This window comes from Thamnophis sirtalis, unplaced genomic scaffold, assembly GCF_051295495.1.
Source record: "Thamnophis sirtalis isolate CommonGarterSnake01/CBP01778 unplaced genomic scaffold, rThaSir2_p1.2 scaffold_9, whole genome shotgun sequence".
NCBI classification, from domain to species: Eukaryota; Metazoa; Chordata; class Lepidosauria; order Squamata; family Natricidae; genus Thamnophis; species Thamnophis sirtalis.
Window position 1 is genome coordinate 22716428 of NW_028261389.1, and position 17342 is coordinate 22733769.

A 17342-nucleotide genomic window follows, 5' to 3' on the forward strand; every position below is an offset into this window, starting at 1 on the left:
TATGGGTTGCTCACTGGTTGTGACGGGACTCCTAGGTAAATATGGTAAACAAATAAAGTAAATATGGTCAAGAAACGCCTCGTTGGTAACAATCAATCAGAATATAGCTGGAAGGGACTTTGGAGGTCTTCTAGCCCAACCCCTGATCGAGCAGGAGACACTATACCATTTCAGACAAGTGGCTGTTCAGTCTTTTCTTAAAAACCTCTAGTGATGAAGCACCTACAACTTCTGAAGGCAAGCTGTTCCACTGGTTAATTGTTCTCACTGTTAGGATCTTTCTCCTTAATTCCAGATAGCTTCTCTCCTTGATTAGTTTTCATCCATTGTTTTTTGTCCTACTTGCTTTGGAAAATAAGTTCACCCCTCCTCTTTGTGGCAACCTCTCAAATACTGCAATACTGCCATCATGAACTCCCACCACCCACCCCAGTCCTTCTTTTCTCTAGATTGAGCCCTGATGAGGTTATCTACCCATCCACAAAGTGTTTGTGGTAGCAGTACATAAATGGCTTACTACTGCTTTCCTCTCAGATTTAATTTTTGGCCCAAGGATTTCCAGATGACCAGTCATCCAAATAGTAAGAAAGTCTGGCCATGGCTAGGTTTTTGAGATCGACCAAGGTTGTTTTGGTGTTACCGTAAACGGAAGAGATTGCATGTACAGTTTATTCATGTTTATTACTTGCTTTCCAAAAAAGCCAACACAGTTCTAGGCTGCATAAACAGAGGAATAGAATCAAGATCTTGTGAAGAATTAATACCACTTTATAATGCCTTGATAAGGCCACACTTGGAATACTGCATTCAGTTTTGGTCGCCACGATGTAGAAAAGATGTTGAGACTCTAGGAAGTGTGCAGAGAAGAGCAACAAAAATGATTAGAGGACTGGAGACTAAAACATATGAAGAACGGTTGCAGGAACTAGGTATGTCTAGTTTAATGAAAAGAGGGACTAGGGGAGACATGATAGCAGTGTTCCAATATCTCAGGGGTTGCCACAAAGAAGAGGGAGACAAAGTACCGATATTCTCCAAAGCATTTGAGGGTAGAAAAAGAAGCAGTGGGTGGAAACTAATCAAGGAGAGGAGCAACTTAGAACTGAGGAGAAATGTCCTGACAGTTAGAACAATTAATCAGTGGAACAGCTTGCCTCCAGAAGTTGTGAATGCTCCAACACTGGAAGTTTTCAATGGGATGTTGGATGACCATTTGTCTGAAGTGGTGTAGGGTTTCCTGCCTGAGTAGAGGTTGGTCTAGAAGACCTCCAAGGTCCCTTCCAACTGTGTTATTTTATTCTATTCCTGGTTAAATGTTGAGAGTTCAGCAATGTAGGAAGAGAGAACAAGAGAACAGAACCCGCACAGAAAGTTCTTTCTCTATTTCTTAAAAATAGCACATGTAAGTTGTCAGCGGAATAAGAGACTTTCTGGAGAATCTCGAAACACATCAGCTTTTATAGGAGAAGACAATCTTAAAATAATGTGGCTTGAGGTGTTGTTTTTTTTAAATGGTGTGGTTTTACAGGTCATAATTAGCCTTTTGAATTGTGTCCAGAATTGGCTGGCAGCCAGGTTTCTAATGGGTGTCTTCTGTTAGCATTTCACATGCCAACTGAAAATCTTTCTATGTATCTGAGCAGTTGGTGGCATTTAACATGGCGGGCTATTTTTTTTTAATGCTGATCTGCTATTTAATTGCCATGGTATGTTTTTATATTCCAGGATGGGTTTTTTTTTTTGCATTAAATGTCTTTCTTGCATTGTAGTAAGTAATTGTCATAGGGCCTCTTGAGGATCCTCTTGTTGAAATACAGGTTATAATTGTAATATGGTAATGAATTAAATCTGCTTGGAAAGGAATGTGAAATGAAGTACAGAATTATTAGCAGAGTACATTGAGACTTGATTAAGCCTGCATTTAAAAGGTCCATTTATTTATTGCAGTTTTATTGTACCCTTGTTCAAAAAAAAGAAAAAAAGACTCAGGGTAAAAACCCTAATTAGAGTGAATGACTGGCATAAGGTCTTTCCATGAACATAATCTCCAAATGGAGATGTGAGCATGGATTTCTGTGATCTCATGCTTGAACCATTATATCACTTCGGTCTATGTGAATGCACCAACATGCTGAGCTGCATTTCAAATAAACGCTACTCCATTTTCATTCCTTACGTGTCTATTTACAGAGGATACAGCCATTAATCCTCCCCCTTAAGGACAAGCTGAGATTACCTAGATACCAAAAAATGGACGATACGGCTAGAAATTTGTTCGTATTTTTTTTTTTGCACAAGAAAATAATATAGTCTGTGAGGCGGCTTTGGAGCCCTCCCGGCTTCAAAGTGGAAACCTTTATCTGACATTTAACTTCTATTGTGTGTCAGCTGTTTGCGTTTTCTGCTCCAAAGGTGTTCGCCCTGCAGGCAGGCTGCAATCTTTAAAGACTCATCCCGGGAGCATTGACCAAAGCAGCCACCCAATATTTTTATTGATTGTTGTGGCAGTTACGTATTGTTGAAGAACAATGTGAGGCATTTTTGCAAAAGTCCTTGCATTGGTGAAAGTGGATGAAAATTTCTTGAACTGAAGCCTGGAGTTGTCCAAGTTGTGGCGGCAATTAAAAAAAGCCCACCATTATATGACTCTGCTCTGTGTATGCTGAATAACATGTGATCTGACCTATTGATCATCACTGCAAGCAGCTGGTTTGCTTGCCCTCTGCAGTCAGCAGGCCTGTGTTGAGTACCTCTTTCAATATTAATGCCCAGTTATCTGACATATAAGAACTCCTCTCCATATGCAACTACCTATACGTTTTCATCAAATAATGAAATATGATTAGAACTTGTGAGCAATTTATATAGGAATAGAATAGAATAGTGTAGGAATTCTTTATTGGCCAAGTGTGATTGGACACACAAGGAATTTGTCTTTGGTGCATATGCTCTCAGTGTACGTAAGGAGAATAAAAATACATTAATCAAGAATCAAAAGATACAACACTTAGTGATAGTCATAGGGTACAAATAAGCAATCAGGAAACAATCAATATAAATCGTAAGGATGCAAGCAGCAAAGTTACAGTCCTGCAGTCATAAGTGGGAGGAGATGGGTGATAGAACGATGGAAAGACTAATAGTAATAGTAATAGTAATAGTAATAGTAATAGTAATAGTAATAGTAATAGTAATAGTAATAGTAATAGTAATAGTAATAGTAATAGTAATAGTAATAGTAATAGTAATAGTAATGCACCCTTAGTGAATAGTTTGACAGTGGTGAGGGAATTACAGAGTGATGGCGTTCTGGAAAAAATCGTTCTTGTGTCTAGTTGTCTTGGTGTGCAGTGCTCTATAGTGTAGTTTTGAGGGTAGGAGTTGAAACAATTTATGTCCAGGATGCGAGGGGTCTGTAAATATTTTTACATATTTTTAAATATTTTTATCGGCCCTCTTTTTGAAACTTTGTTTCATACAGTATACAGTATACAATTTGAGTCATTGCTTTTAGTTTTCCAAAGTTAAGAATGTTGGCAAAACTCAATGTTCAGTGTTAGTGAATCTACACTTGGTGCAGGCAGTTTAATGCTTGAAGGAACTACCCATTATCTCTCTGCATGAGTTGCTGCTGTGGTCTTGTTTTACAGTAAAATTTTACTTGCACAGTTTGTTTGTTTTTAACACAACAACGATTGCAACCCTATAATGCATTAAGCATTCAATAACAGCATTGAGTGGGACTGATCCACACTCAGCCACAACCAATGAATGTTGCAGATGATATGAATATGAGTGAGATTGCCAGATACTGTTTTTTGTTGTATGCATTGTTTTTATTTGAGTCTTTTTCTGTAAACCAAAACAAAATTACATTGTTTTGAGTTTAATGAGCACATGCATTTAATGAACAGATAAATAAATAGGCAGAAAGAAAGTTAACTGATTTTGGAAAATGTGGCTGCCTTAGTGATAGCCTTGCAGAACAGTTATTGGGAGCTGACATGAAAGCAAATTGATGATATTGGGTTATATGATCTCTAAGTATCACTGAACTGGCAGACCTTGAAAATATCTTTAATTCCAGATCTAATTTGATCTAACTCAGTTTTGCTACTGCCATATAGTGACAAAATGTGCAAGCAAAACCTTTTCACCTACAAAGGTTTATTGATTTATTAGCAGTAAAACCTATAGTCTGTTAAGTTCTCCCTTTATCTTGATATTATTCAACAATTTGTGTACAACTCTTATTCTGCATAGCAGTTACAGGAAAACAATGAAAAATGTATTTTTCATCCAAGTAGTTTATCATCTAAAGTTCTGTATAAAGAAACAGAAGATTTAATGGTTAGAAATAATGTAGTAAGGAAAATATCCTTTCTCGTTTGTTACATTTAACCGGGTTTAGTTTCAATAGATAGAAGGAAGATTATAAATTCAATTTACTTACCTACACTTTGCTTACTTTCGGTGGACTTGATACTAAAGGCTTTGGGGAGAGATTCGTGGGAAAAAAGAGATAGTATAAAAATGTATTAGAAGGAAGTTCTGAACTGAGAGAGTCGCAGCTGAGAAAATACATCTTTTGACGCAGCAGAAGAGCTTCAAGTGTCCATTGACATCTTAGCCAAAGAACTCTTGATACCGAATGACATTAAAGCACAATCAATCAGTCTTATCAGTGACCAGTAGACAATGTTAGCAACACTTAATTCTTTTATTCTACTGTAATTATCTTCTATCTTCCACTTTCTTAGCTAGGTGACGGCACCGAGGTGATCTTGGATGATCTCAGAAAGCCAGATAAGATTGAACCTCATTAATATTTAGATGGAAGATTGTGGCTTTTGACTGGAGAGTAGAAAATATCTCAAGACAATGATATACAATTGCCATATTGTGGGCAGGAAAACTGAATGGGCATGTACACAAAGGTGGTGTGAACCAGAGGTGGTATTCAGCCAGTTCTGACCGGTTCTGGAGAACCAGTAGCAGAAATTTTGAGTAGTTCGGAGAAGCAGCAAATACCACCGCTGGCTGGCTCTGCCCCCATCTATTCACTGCCTCCCGAGTCCCAGCTGATCCGCTGGGTCTTCTTCTATTGCCCTGCACAGGAGAACAGAACTGGAAAGCAGGGAGGGAATAGGGATTTTACAGTATCCTTGCCCTGGAGTGGGGTGGAAATGGAGATTTTACAGTCTTCTCGCCCTGCCATGCCCACCAAGCCACGCCACACCACATCCTGTCCACAGAACCAATAGTAAAAAAAATTGAATCCCACCACTGGTGTGAACACAAAGGAGACTTTGCTTATGAACCTCTTTATTGATAACCATAGAAGCAGGAGACTTTCAGAAATCCATCTTTAAATCAGCAACACAAAATTTGAACACGCTCATTCGACTTTCTCTGAGTTCAGAAGGATAGAACCGTCCCATATAGCCTTAGGGTTGTCTTTGCATTCATTTCTTCAGCTTTGATTCTGCACTTATAAACAAGCATTTTGAGTAGGATTGTCACAGCCAGGTATTAATAAATTGTAACTTTATTCATAGCTTTGCCTGCTGAGGCGTATGCCTTTTTTTTTTGGTGACAAAAGGAGAAAACATGTATTTTACTGACTGGCATTTTTGTGTTTACTTGCCTTTCTTTTTTCAGAAAAAAAATGACATGTGTAGCTGTGCTAAAGTGATATTTATATGTATCTTTTGACATTGGCTCTAAGATGTGACAGGGGGGAAAAAAGCCTCAAGGATTTTTGTTTATACTCTTGACTTTTTTTATTAGGCAGTATCTTAAAATACAAGCCTATGGGCTGTGTTCCTTTGTTCCTCTTACATAGACTCAGCTTGAAAGAGGAGAGAACTTGTAATAAGTGGATTGGTATATTCTAGAAATTGAAGGCCACACATCTTACGTTTCCTGAGATTGATAAACACTCTGCCAATGTCATTATGTCCCAACATAATGCTGGTGAAAACTGATATAAGGAAGGAGAAAAAAAACCCACATTCCCTATGTCAAGGTTGTGCTAGTCCTCTGAAGGCTCCAGGGGACATGTAGTGATAGATAGCTATCTCTCGGCTTTTTTTCTATGCAACTGTGTATGATGATGGTTTGTTTCTTTTTACTGGAAGGATAGGTGTATAATTTTAGTGGAGATTGTTAAAAGAAGAAGTTCCAAAACTGTGTCACTCCAAATCCACCAACTGTGGACGTTTCTGCTTTCAGAAAACAAAAGTTGAGCACTTCGTGGGGCACACTGTGTTGCTCATTTCTTTTTTAAGGCACTTGCCTTTAAGTGCTGAAGAACTATTTCCTGGATACAATTTATTTATTTGCGGGTTATATCAGGGTGTTCAGGGCAGTGTACACAGCTCTCGCTGCTCTACAAGAACACCTTGGTAGGATATATTGGGTTGAAAGAGAATAATGGTAGCTTCTCAAGAAACTTGTGAATTGGTTTGAGTCATGAGTAAGATTTAAACATGATACAGATTAAAGTAAAGGTAGAAGTTCCCCTCGCACATATGTGCTAGTCATTCCTGACTCTAGGGGACAGTGCTCATCTCTGTTTCAAAGCCGAAGAGCCAGCACTGTTAACTTTCCCACCAAAGGTGGTTCCTATTCTTCTACTTGCATTTTTACATGCTTTTGAACTGCTAGGTTGGCAAAAGCTGGGACAAGTAACAGGAGCTCACTGTGCTACGCGGCGCTAGGGATTTGAACTGCCGAACTGCTGACCTTTCTGATCAGCAAGTTCAGCATCTTAGCCACTGAGCCACCGCATCCCTCTTACGGATTTGGGAGTGGGGGTTAGATATAGATTAGGGGGGATAATCATGTAAAACAAAATTAGTTTAGGGCGGGTTTACTTTGTCTATGTACGTATTGCATCTCGCTGGATGCCTTGAGGGAGAGGTGTATTTCACCACAATGATTCTATGTCACCTGGCATTTTCATTTTACTAATTGTAACTTGGTAGAGAAAAGAAGGAAATGAAATGTCCCTGGCTATTTCTCTTCCATACATGTAACATCTGGCAAGAAAAGGTATTAATTAAAGGATGATATTATTCCTAACATTTCTTTACACACTAGGGAATGGTTTCCTAGTACAAGGCTATCATTACTCTTTATAAATACTCTTGATTATAAATATAATTAGGATTCATTAACAAAACAAAACATTTTTGAATGCATGGTTTTCTGCTTTATTTCTACCAAATAAAATTTCAGTAGGAAAATAAGCTAAGAAATATATTCATTTCAATTATATAAATAGATGGCTGCCGTCCAGAGTTGTTTTTGGTAAGATGGATGGGCATATACGTTTGATTAACAAGTTTATTAATATAATTTATTTACTGTGCTAAATAAATTCACTAGAGTACAAACTTCTTATTTCTTTCAAGCTTCTTTTTGTATTTCTTCTGTTGGTCCCAGTGTACTGTGTCTTCAGGGTTCATCATTATGGAATATAGAAATGGCTATTATCACAATTGACAATCTGACAATTCAGACTGAGAAATAAAGAAGTATCTCCCATCTCCAGAAAACACTAAGGATTGCAAAAGTACCAAAGCAACAAATGTAGCAGCAACCCACTATACCCATGATGGCGAACCTATGGCACACGTGCCACAGGTGGCACACAGAGCCCTCTCTCTGGGCACACGAGCCGTTGCCCCACCTCGTATGCATACGTGCCTTCCATCGACCAGCTGATTTTCAGGTCTCTGCTGTGCATGCAGGAGACATGCGTGCATTGGGGGTTGCACATGCATGCACGGGGGTGGGCAGGGGGGGTAGTGAGCCCCTACAACCCATTTTTGGTCCCAGAAGGCTTCAGGAAAGCCTACTAGGCCCAAAATGGGGCACGAGGGGTTGCACACATGCGTGGGGAGTATTGCAGGTGGGTCGCACACATGCACAGGGGGCGGGGCACATTGCATTGTGAGTGTGGGCATGCACATGTGTGCTGTCGCGCGCACAATTTCAGCACACGAGGACAAAAAGGCTAGCCATCACTGCACTATACTTTTCTAAATGCATTTTAAAGGAAAAACTGGTAGTTAAAAATGCCTGATAAGATTTGAGGATTTCTACATGGAATGTAGAATGATAGTTGGAATAGTAACCTAAAAAGGGGGTGAGGAACACAGAATGGAATATCCTGTAGAAAGGCCTAGCTGGTTGATAGGTTTGACTTTTCCAGTTTGAAATGAGGCTGGAGTCTAGCATTTACAGACACATGATATCAAAGCCTCTTATAAAAGTACAAATGGATAGGTTTCTACCTCATGAACAATTAAGTTAATGTTTGATGTAGGAATTGCAGGGGACAGATATAGAGTCATGGGAAAACTATTGAGAGCTGTGCTGAGTTGCTTAAGATGAGCAGCCGCATAAATATTTTAAATAAATAATTAAATCAATTTAAAAAACTGAGTTGGGATTGGTTATACTGTATGGGATAGAGACCTAAGGAGTTCTGTAGTGCTTTAAGAAAAAAAGAAGACTTTGAAGAGGGATCTGAAGGGAATGCTCAGTTGGTTATACATTTAGGCCAGAACCGATCCATTCTTTATTACAACCATTGATCAGCGTGACAAGTCACATCAGATTTGCAATAAATATTGCAAGTGTGGAGTGCTGCTTTTTTTAGTGATGCTGCTTGGCAACAAATTTAAATGTACCTCAATTTTGTTGTTGGAGTGTAATTGAGAACCAGAGTTTCTCAGAGCAGAAATCTGTATAGCACACTTGATAGCTGTGTACTCTTGACTCAATGTATTAGTGATGCATTCCCCTGCACACATTATACAGGGCATAGCTTTCTGAGATCATTCACTGCGGTTTCTTAGGGCAAAGTGTCCACCCTGTGGCCAACAGCATACACTAGAAGACGGATGAGATAATCGCAGAACGTAGCTAGAATTTACACTATATGAATGGGTGAGGTCAAGATGCAGCATTCTGATTTTTATCTGCCCCTAGCATTTTGAAAAATGCTATTACAATTAATACACATTTCCAAAAGTTCCAATAATTCAACAGCTTAGCAGTTTCTCATATCATATTACCGAAATGTTGAATTGTCATATTATTATTCTCATCTTGGTTAAAGCTAGATAAATTGAATTTGAGCTTAACTGAAGTCAATGGTATGAAATCTTGGAGTTTTGACGTTGCAATCTTTCTTTAGAATATGTCTCTACTAGTTTTGAATTTTAAAATCATGGTTTTTCTTGGAGGTTCACAAAATTCCCAGTAGGAACAATGAAATCATACCCCTACAGGAACTTGGAATAAAATATCTATACAGGTACAAGAAAACCCCAATGTGCATCAGCACCTGAGACTTTGGGGACTGAATATAATATTTACGGTGCAAAGGAAGGTTCCTTGGAAAAGAAACCTGTCCCATAACTTTTCAGGGGTCTTCTGTATTCTAGGAGTTATAGTACATGTATATCATACAACACAAGCAAGGTTGTGCAGGCAGACCAATATACAACTTTTCAGAATTCTGGAATCTGAACATTATTATCCTACTTTGTATTCAACATATTTATTCATCGGTTGTTACATTGCTATTAAGATTTGAACTGTTTTTGATACTGTTCTATCTTTGTCTTCAATTAGAGACCAGATTTGGTTTTTAAGCCATTTGCAGACAGCATTGTCATGTTGCGTGATGAGAAGTGGGAAAAGGTCCGGAGCATATTGACCCCAGCCTTCAGTATTGCAAAGATAAAGGAGGTAAGATTGCAGGCAGCTGTCACAATCACACATACAAAAACCTTTTCTTTTTCTTTCTGCTTCATGTTTCTCTAATGTGCACTATTACATAAAAAGTGAACCACTCATCCACTGCAACACAGTTAATGTTTTTCTGATTGCCCTTTGCAGAGTCACTGCTCCTTTAAGGAGAAGGGTTTCTGGGGTGTTTAATGCGAAAATAAAGAATGAGTTTTGTTTCAAATAACTTATATGCAGTTCGTGTATGTTTTTCTATCAGATTTGAACTCCAGAGCCCTGTGTTTGATATATATCCCTCCTAGAAATCTACATACCACTTTGGAGTCCCCCCAAAAGTTGGAAGGTACCTATAAACACAGGAAGAGCAATTTCCATATAATAATTCACTATATATTTGGCTGAAATTTTTTGTTAGCTTTCCTTTGCAGAATCTCAACTAGAACAACTTTCATGTAGGAAACACCATAAAAACAATCCTTTCTAAGACACTTGCTATTCAGTGGGTTCAGAAGAACTGGGCAACACAACATCCATTGCATTTAGGGCTTGCACAAAAGACACCGACCCCATTATTGGCAAAACTGTAGCAGCTGAATTTTTGAGGTGACCAGTAGTTGCATTTTTTAAAAAATTTTGTGCACAAAACTGCATAAGTTCAAATTGTTATTTGCTGTGGATTTAAGCTTTTTTTTAAAAAAAAAAAACAATTACACAAAATAATCACTCCTTTGCTATCTAACAATCTCTTGGGGAAAGCAGGGATTCAAAATGTTCCTTTCCTTCCATGTTCTCGATGTGATGTGATGTGTCTCATGTTTCACAAGCTTGTCTTATCCAAGAGCTTGATCTAATTGGTTTCATAATACCTTAGGCCATTTTCTTATAGTGACTAAAAGTGTTTTCATAACATTATCTAAGCATCAGTGCAGCAAAGGAAAGCCTTTCCTTATTACTGTTACTTTGGCACAGGGATATCGAATAATGCCAAATGACGTTGTAAGTCACCACTGTGGAAATAACCAGTTTCACAGTGCCAATGGGAAATTTCCTGACTTGGTTTTTCCCCTGCTTATATAAGCATATATTTTCTTCAAGAGCTTCCCAGCGGGCTGACTTTATTAATCTTTGCAGCAAAATAAGGAATTTTGTGGCACATTAAAAATTAATAAATCACATGAGATTACATGAATGACTTTAAAATTGTTGTGGCAGTTTAAAGAAGAATCAATTTATTAGTGCATAAGCTTGCAGGGATTGTAGTGCACGTGGCCTTTGATAGTGAAAGTTTATGCAAAAATGCATTTGTTGGCCTTTGAAGCTACCACAAGACATTTTGTATTTTGTTTCCTTAGAGTGCCCCCAAAAGTAAACAACTTTTAAACACTTCTTTTTTACTACATAAAAATTGAGATTTCCTCAAAGATGTTTCATTAAAAAATGCATTTAAAAAAAAAAACTTTTGATAACAGAGCCTTAGGGCAGAGATTTCAAACTCAAGATCTGGGGGATGGATCTAGCCTGCAGGGTGCTTAGAACTGGCCCATGGGGCTACCCTGGGGACAGTGAAGGACTGGCCCACAGTGCCTCTGCCAGCAGAAATAGAGCTCTCCTGAGCTCTGTCTTCGCTGGCAGAGGGTTGCAAGAGGCAGTGACAGCAGAAAATGGAGTTTGTGAACCCATTTTCACCGGCAGAGCACTCTGGCCACGACAAGTGCCCCTGACACTGGTGATGTTGAGCTGGCCACGGCCACCCCACCCACGGCCACCCCAGCCTCCCAAGGTCAAACACAATCGTGATGCGGCCCTCAATGAAATCGGGTTTGACATCCCTGCCTTAGGGTAAATAGTTGGAATCTATGTTGTGTGTTTTGCAAATGAAGAGAATTCATCTCATGATTGCTTGAATTAGAACAGGGATGGCTGTGTGTCAGTATTTGGTGGCCACAAACTATGTTACTTGGACCACATCAATTATGTGAGTTGGCCTTTGTTGTGGTAAGGGTGTTCTTTACTTTTTAACTAATCTCTGTTTTAAGCTAAATCTCAGATTGCATATTGGATACATTTCTACCCTTCATAAAATCAACTCAGATAGCGAACAGGAGACTTTTCGTAGACAGTTTAGGAAAATTGCCTTGTTATAGACAAGAAAACCATATATGCAAAAGACATAAATCAGACTGCCTAGCATATCTCTTCCTCTCTCTTCCCTCCCTCCCATCCCCAAGTTTTAAATCCCAGAACTTTTCCTGCTGTCTTTTGAAGATGTTTTTCCTCAGTGTTTGCACAACCATTCTGGCTGGCCCAAACACAGCTTCTTACTGCTTTGTCAACATCAGTCCCTACAATATTATATTTCTTCATCTGTTTCCCAACACAAATAGTGGAAAATAGTGCTGTCACTTTTCAGCATCCAATGCCAGAGGAGGCTTCAAGGTCTGCCAAAAGAGGATTGGCTGCAGGTTAGCCACCCTTAAATTAAAGCTTGTGCTGATAGATCTCATTTAGTTATCACAGTTTAACTTGGTTGTTAAACAAAATTGATGTTTAGAGAAATCGCAACTGTGCTTATGATCTTACTTTGGCTTTCTAAATGAGGACTGCCTGAAGCTATTTCTCTAATTCCCTTCATTTGTATGTTTGTTTATTGTTTTCATAGAACTTGTTGCAATATATGCAGACATATTTCTAAGAATAACTCTCTGACCCCACACATATAAATCAATATTTACAAACAAATAACATGAGATTTTTTTTTTCTAGTACATGGCTATTTTTAATCTAATTCCCCACAAAAATGTTGATTTTTTTTACTTTGCCAATTCCGTAGCATTATTGGGCTCTTCCATGAAAGCAATAGGTCTTGAGTTCCAGCTCAGATTAACACAAGAAATTGAAATGGAATATAACAATATGATCCCTTTAACCTAATACCTATTTTACTCAAAATAGGGTTTTGAAAATTTGGATCCCATTTTCTACTAAGAGTGGGATTTGCCTAGATGATTGCTAAGGAATTGTAATTAATCTTTCATTAGTAATTTGGCCTTAACCATGGCCTGCCTTAGAAAAAGAACTCTTGCTGTCTTTTAAACAGATCATTCTGAAATTAATTTCTCTAGATTATAATGCACGTATAGAGAGGGAATCTGAAAGTGTTTGGGGGTGTTAATTTCTCACTAGTCTAATAGCTGATTTCTCTATATCCACTCATCAAGCACCTGGAGTCTTAATTTATGGTGGGAAAAACTTCCAGTTCATTAATATGTTCTCTCAATTGCAAATGAGGATGGCATCTCCATTGCTGAAAATTCATCTCCAAAGGGTATAAGGAGGAGATCATTTTTCCCCCTCACAGTTATATTCTTGAAAAGGAAATATGTTTCTCACTCCATTGCCTGTTCTTCGGTTAGGAAATAAAATTGCTGGACAGAAGCCTATGTTATTTTGACATGCTGCTGTCGAACTCTACAGTAGCATCTAAATGTGTCTGGCTTCTTTAGTTCTATAGACAGCTGTTGCTTAGCAACACCAGCTGTCACCCCCTTATTATGGCAAATTCTAATTGGCCATAAGCCTGCCAAGGACCCCTGATTAATCAGAACTGACAATATCATTGGTAATGCACCTAGACAACTAGCTTACTCCCTGGTTTGATAGTGAATTTGACAGGATTTAAAGTAAGGGAAGCAATAAATGCAAATGTGCTCTCTATAATTTGGAGGGAGAGAGGCTAAAGAAGAGAGTTTTGTATTGCCTTGACAGAAATTAATCCCTCTTACTATGGGTCATTGGCACAAGACAAATCTTTGCCTCAGTTCCTTCCCCTCCTTAAACCTAACAAAAGATAAAACCCCTGGTATGCGCAGAGCCAGACCCTGCTGGCAGGAGCCAGACACACTTTAGAAGGACAAATAGTTCCTGGATATTGTGCTTTGCAGGGATAGATGTCTCTGCTTACAGAGTTAATTATTTAAGTCAAGAGCAAAATTCACACTGTTGCATTTTAAGCAGCACGATGTTAAAGAAAGCAGGAAATGTCCAGAGAGGAAAAAGAGCAGGAGTCTCAGAGAGGAAAATTACAAACAATTGCACTTTAAAACAACAACAAGAAGAAGAGAATATTTGCATTCATGCTTCATAGCAAGTCATCTTAACCAGAAATAAGCCACAATTGAGTAGATTCATACAATATAAATCAGAGGTTACAAAATCTTAATGATTGGCAAGTATGTTATACTCAGCTTACACAACACCAGCAGAAAAAGCAATGAGAAGAAAACCATAACATTTGCATGAACTGCAAAAATAAAGAGAAATGAGCGAGGCCAACACCACCAAATAGTCCACTGGGAATTAAAAGCATGCAAAGAAGAGGAAATTGTTTAGCACCATGGAGCAGTGATGGACAGAATCTTTTTAATTGTTGCATTGCTCTAACCACAAAAAATTTACTGAAGTGACCAGATTTGGCAAAAGTCACAACACATTATAAACATGAAATACTGGATTTACAGATTATTCTAATGTCTCAAAATGAATCCATGTGGTTTACATTCAGCATAAAAACAATAAGAGATCTTTCTATGAATGTACATATACACAGATATATTTGTGTCTGTCCATGCATATGCAGATACAGACATACATAAATATTAGTTTTATTGTTTAAACCAACTGCAATGGCACAAAAATTAATGGATCAGAGAAGGAGAAAGAGAGTTTGTGGTGATGGGATGCTGACAGAACCGCATAGCTTGGTTGTGTTTTTTGCCTTCAGAAGTTGTGGGAGCTTCATCATTGGAGGCTTTCTCAGAAGAGACTGGACTGCCCTTTGTCAGAAATGGTGTAGGGTCCCCTGCTTGGGCAGGTGGTTGGACTAGATGACCTACAAGGTCCCTTCCAACTCTGTTAATGTAATCTAATCTTCTACAGAAATCAAACTGCTGGCTGTCAGCAGAATTAGCCTGCAGTACTGCATTCTAACCACTGCACCACCACAGCTCTTTTCAATCCTGGTAAGGCTTTGGGGAGTGAAAAAAAAAAGAGTTTAGAAATTCTAATGCAATTTGCCAATGTTTCTGCTAAGAATGCAAGATTTTGTTGGGGCAAAGAGAAAATAACAAGAAAAACAAGAAAAACAAGAAAAAGGTTCAGGAAACAATTGGTCCATTGCTGGGAGAAAGTGGCAAGAAGGTCACAAGCAACAGGGAGAAAGCAGAACTATTTAACTCACTTTTTGCATCTATCTTTACACAAAGGGATAAAACAGTCCAACCTATCAAAAACAGCACCACAAAAATCAGATTAGGAACAGTTGAAATAGGAAAGAAAATGGTAAGTGACACCTGTCTAAACGAGTTCAAATCAGCAGGACCGGATGGATTACACCCCAGGGTTCTGAAGGAACGGGCAGATGAGATCTCAGAACCACTGAACTATATATTTCAGAGATCCTGGAGCACCAAGGAACTGCCAGAGGACTGGAAGAGAGCTGATGTGGTTCCCATCTTCAAAAAAGGGAAAAAAAATAGATCCAGGAAACTATAAACCTATTAGACTGATCTCAATACCAGGAAAGATTCTGGAAAAGATAATCGAGTAACAAATTAGCAAACACCAAGAAGTAAACAAAGTAATAGCCAAAAGCCAACATGGGTTTCTCAAAAACAGATCATGCCAGACTAATCTTATTGCATTCTTTGATAATGTGACAAAATTAGTGGACCAGAGGAATGCCCTTGATATTGTTTACTTGGACTTCAGTAAGGCATTTGATAAGGTAGACCATAACTTACTACTAGATAAAGTAGAAGAATGTGGGTTGGACAGCATCACCACCAGATGGATTTGTAAACTGGCTGACCAACTGCACTCAACGTGTAGTCTTCAATGGAACTGCATCTACATGGAGAGAAAGCTCTGTTTTAGGCCCAGTGCTCTTCAACATCTTCATCAATGATTTGGATGAGGGAATAAATGGGGAACTCATCAAATTTGCCAATGACACCAAGCGGTCAGGAATATCCAACACTCCAGAAGACATGCTTAAGATACAGAAGGATCTTGACAAACTTGAACATTGGGCACTAATGATAAATAATAAAATGAAATTCAATGGTGAAAAGAGTAAGATTCTACATTTAGGCAAGAAAAACGAAATGCACAGGTACAGTATAGGTGGTACCTTGTTCAATAGTAGTAACTGTGAGAGGGATCTTGGAGTCCTAGTGGACAATCATTTAAATATGAGCCAGCAGTGTGCAGCAGCTGCCAAAAAACCCAACACAGTTCTAGGTTGCATAAACAGAGGGATAGAATCAAGATCATGTGAAGTGTTAATACCACTTTATAATGCCTTGGTAAGGCCACACTTGGAATACTGCATTCAGTTTTGGTCACCACAATGTAGAAAAGATGTGGAGACTCTAGAAAGAGTGCAGAGAAGAGCAACAAAGATGATTAGGGGACTTGAGACTAAAACACATGAAGAATGGTTGCAGGAACTGGGTATGTCTAGTTTAATGAAAAGAAGGACTAGGGGAGACAAGATAGATGTGTTTCAATATCTCAGGGGTTGCCACAAAGAAGAGGGAGTCAAACTATTCTCCAAGGAACCTGAGGGTAGAACAAGAAGCAATGGGTGGAAACTAATCAAGGAAAGAAGCAACTTAGAACTGAGGAGAAATTTCCTGATAGTTAGAACAATTAATCAGTGGAACAGCTTGCCTCCAAAAATTGTGAATGCCCCAACACTGGAAGTCTTTAAGAAGATGTTGGATATCCATTTATCTGGAACGGTATAGGGTTTCCTGCCTAGGCAGGGGATTGGACTAGAAGACCTCCAAGGCCCCTTCCAACTCTGCTATTGTAGTGTATAAAAGGAAATGCAAGGCAGTGCAATGCTTATCTTAAAAGTAGATATGAACGATACCTGGAGCCAAGATTTTTTTCAAAAATATATTTGAATTGATCTAGAGATCTAGTGCTGTTATTCACCTGAACCTACAAGTAGTAATAAAGAACAAAACAGAAGCAAAGGGACAACAGGAGGCAGTTCAATTTCCATTATCATTTCCATTTTATTTTTTCTATGTAAAGCTTGAGGTTCAGAGGAAAAAATGTGCTGCATTTTAAAATTTAGCATGATAAAATGTTACAGTTGTATTCCAACCAAAGAATATATGAGTATTGTAGGCTTTTATCCTTTTAATGACCACATTATGTTTTATGCTGCAGTCTTTTTCTTGCTGGCTGTCTTCATAGGTCTGGCCTGACACTTTCACTATTTTCAAATCTGCATTTTGGATCATCGCTCCATCTGTGTGATGATTTTGATGTAGGCAAAATGCGGCAAACTCTTTAATGAGCACCTGGCCTCATGTAAAATGTATATTTTCCAGTTATTTATGTAAAAAATGAATGTTCCCCCCCTCCAAAAACAAACCCTGTGGATGGGGTCTCTAGACACTCTCCAAAATTTCATATTTACAGTACAGGTCAACAATGATAATTTTACTAGGTCCTTTGCAAACATAGATTTTTATTTATTTTTAAGGAGTTCTGAACTTAAT

At 38.4% G+C, this 17342-nt stretch overlaps 1 protein-coding gene and 1 long non-coding RNA gene across 3 annotated transcripts in view; one reads left to right on the top strand and one right to left on the bottom strand.

The window, feature by feature from the left end:
- The window catches only part of TBXAS1 (thromboxane A synthase 1), a 298523-nt gene that overhangs the window by 158544 nt on the left and 122637 nt on the right, over window positions 1–17342 (top strand). For both annotated transcript variants that reach the window (XM_087723026.1, XM_087723027.1), the window contains one exon: window positions 9652–9768. In XM_087723026.1, the coding sequence (XP_087579152.1) occupies window positions 9652–9768 (117 nt within the window). The remainder of the gene's footprint in view (window positions 1–9651; window positions 9769–17342) is intronic.
- The window catches only part of LOC148044062 (uncharacterized), a 108186-nt gene that overhangs the window by 58501 nt on the left and 32343 nt on the right, over window positions 1–17342 (bottom strand). The gene's annotated exons all lie outside the window — the stretch shown is intronic.